This window comes from Mycetomoellerius zeteki, unplaced genomic scaffold (genome assembly GCF_001594055.1).
Source record: "Mycetomoellerius zeteki isolate Tzet28-1 unplaced genomic scaffold, Tzet1.0 scaffold61, whole genome shotgun sequence".
NCBI lineage: Eukaryota > Metazoa > Arthropoda > Insecta > Hymenoptera > Formicidae > Mycetomoellerius > Mycetomoellerius zeteki.
In genome coordinates this window covers 594,782-597,281 of record NW_017257621.1, presented here as the reverse complement: position 1 = coordinate 597,281, position 2,500 = coordinate 594,782, and the positions used below count along the sequence as shown (strand labels likewise).

The 2,500-nt window shown below is 33.4% G+C and overlaps 1 protein-coding gene across 1 annotated transcript in view; it reads right to left on the bottom strand.

Moving 5' to 3' along the window:
* The window catches only part of para (sodium voltage-gated channel paralytic), a 46,240-nt gene that overhangs the window by 1,993 nt on the left and 41,747 nt on the right, over positions 1-2,500 (bottom strand). Inside the window, 1 exon segment of the mRNA XM_018456834.1 lies at positions 733-1,003. Within this exon segment, the coding sequence (XP_018312336.1) occupies positions 733-1,003 (271 nt within the window).

Genomic DNA, 2,500 nt, shown 5'->3' with positions numbered 1-2,500 from the left:
CTGTCATTCGAAAATAGAAATATTCTATAAAATCTATATATTCTGGTAATAAGAGAAAACCTAAAGTTTCTATTTCATACAGACCCGATCTTACCAGAAAACTTCAATTAATGATTGTTGCAACATCAATTAAATATGTCGAATGGCTCGTGGAAAGCGTTACGTTATGATAATTATTTTCACGATTTAAAATTCTCCAATGTTTTAATCACAATTTCTAATTAATAATTAATTTATCAATCATTAATTCTGAATAACTACTTTGTACTGCTTTAATCACGATTCTCATTTAAGATACGACACAAAGTAACGCTGAAAGCACGACAATTCGACTCTGGACACCAACAACACTTGGGCAGGACTCGAGTAAGGTGATGGGATAGGATTGGCACGGTGGGAAATAAATTCAACATCAATGTAAGGCTACATAACGTAATGATATCCGTCAGTCGTTGAGACACGAGCGAAACGTTAGGCCTGTCCGCTTGATCGAGAAAAGAGATTCTACGTGCGTGAAAAATATAGCAGAGAAAACCATGACAGCGTGGCATGCCGATTTGTCCTCACTCGTGAGATAGAATACTAGTCTAAGAGTATACTATAGAGGCGAATAGAATATCATTCTTCTGAATCGAGTAGCAAGAAAGAAAGCTAACAGGCCCGGCCCTTTTTCATATTTCACTTTCGTTTCACTCGGGTCATACGACTGGAGTAACCATTACATTACATTACCTAATATTGACAATATAACAACAACAAAATCAAAGAGATTCCATGGCTCCTTGAAATAGTGGTAGCGAAGAGCGAAGATCTTCATGAGACACTCGCTGGTGAATATCACAATGAATATCATATTGAGATAGTCCAGAACATTGCCGAAGGTTTCGCTCTGCTGATAATGGTCCATCGTCATCGTGAGCATGTTCAGCCCGATGAACAACATGATTATCATATCGAACTTTTTGTCCGTCACTATTTCAAACACTATTGCCTGCGGCCGCCACTGTAAATAGTAAAAAAAGATATTATGTCGATTTATGCATGGCTTAATTTTTCCTTATTACATGTTAAGTATTTAACTTAATGAAAAAATATTTCCTCAATATTTTATTATATTAGATATATATATATATTGAAATATAAGATTTATATGAAAGTGCTTAAAATTAATAACGTGGCGCACATAAAATTCGCATTCTATTATTTTTATATTTTATATTTACACCACAAGTTATTTTATTTTCTACATTTATTTTTTAATTTATTATGTATTATAGAGAACAAAGTCAATTGTTATCGAGAAATTAATTACGTACAATAAATTATAACTGTCATACGCAACGTCGTTATATTTTTATATAGGGTATGATTTTTTTTAATAAATCGCAATTTTGCTTATTTCTGTGATGTAAAAAATATTGAATGTGCTGCAAAAAATATTTTAGTAACTAATTCGAGTATTCTACGTAATTACTTTGATTTTATAGACACTTTAAACTGTTCTTTTCGTATAGCGAGGTAAAAATACGCTGAAAAAAAATTCTTCCAGTTATATTAAAAAGAAGTACAAAACGAATTTTAATCATATGGATCAGAATTTTAGTTATTTCGACAAAAATATTCGATAGATTTAACTATAAGTGTCTCATTTGTACCTTTCAGATTGAATCTGAATTCCAATTAATGCAATAAGACTTTTCTCAGAGTGTATTGATATACTTTTCCATTAAAATAAATGTTATTTTTCGTCTAAATATTAAATCTAATAATTCTCTCTCTTTTTCAATGATATAATTAAAATCAACCCTTCACAAAGTTTTCAATTAAAAAAAAATTAAGCAATTCATAGGTACGGAGTTAAAATATACTATCAGAATACCTCAAATTGCGACATTCGCATTGAGATTTAAGTAATAATCCATGCATCAGACTTTCAAAACATTCTCAAAACATTGTACGGAATTAATCGTCAAGTGATATATGTTAACAAGTTCACAAAACAAATCGAGAAACGTGCTTCGATAATAATATAACAGTCTATTGAAACTATGAGTGCGTTCTATCCTTTTATCCTTCTTTGTTAATTGATTGACAACAATAAGGACATGATACATCCCAGTGAGAAATGACAATGGAATCGATGTCGAATCGATGTCGATTCGATGTCGAATCGATGTCGATTCGATGTCGATTCCATTGTCATTTCTCACTGGGATCATGCGTTCATGTGTAACTCATCCTATATTCCATAGGAACGCATCCTATTTAATATGAAACGCAAGGAATAAAATATTCGACATATATTTCTCGTAATTTTCCAATGTTACAATTTCGTAGTCAACGGATCGGTTGGCATGCGGCCTTCGAATTTGTTTACGTATCACGGCGCGTCGCGTCGCGCCACGCCGTGCGTATACAAGGTCACCGCACCTCCATAAATCATTCGCGTGCCGACACTCGAGCGAACCGGCAGCGGCGGCGTGTTGCCTACCGTCGTATT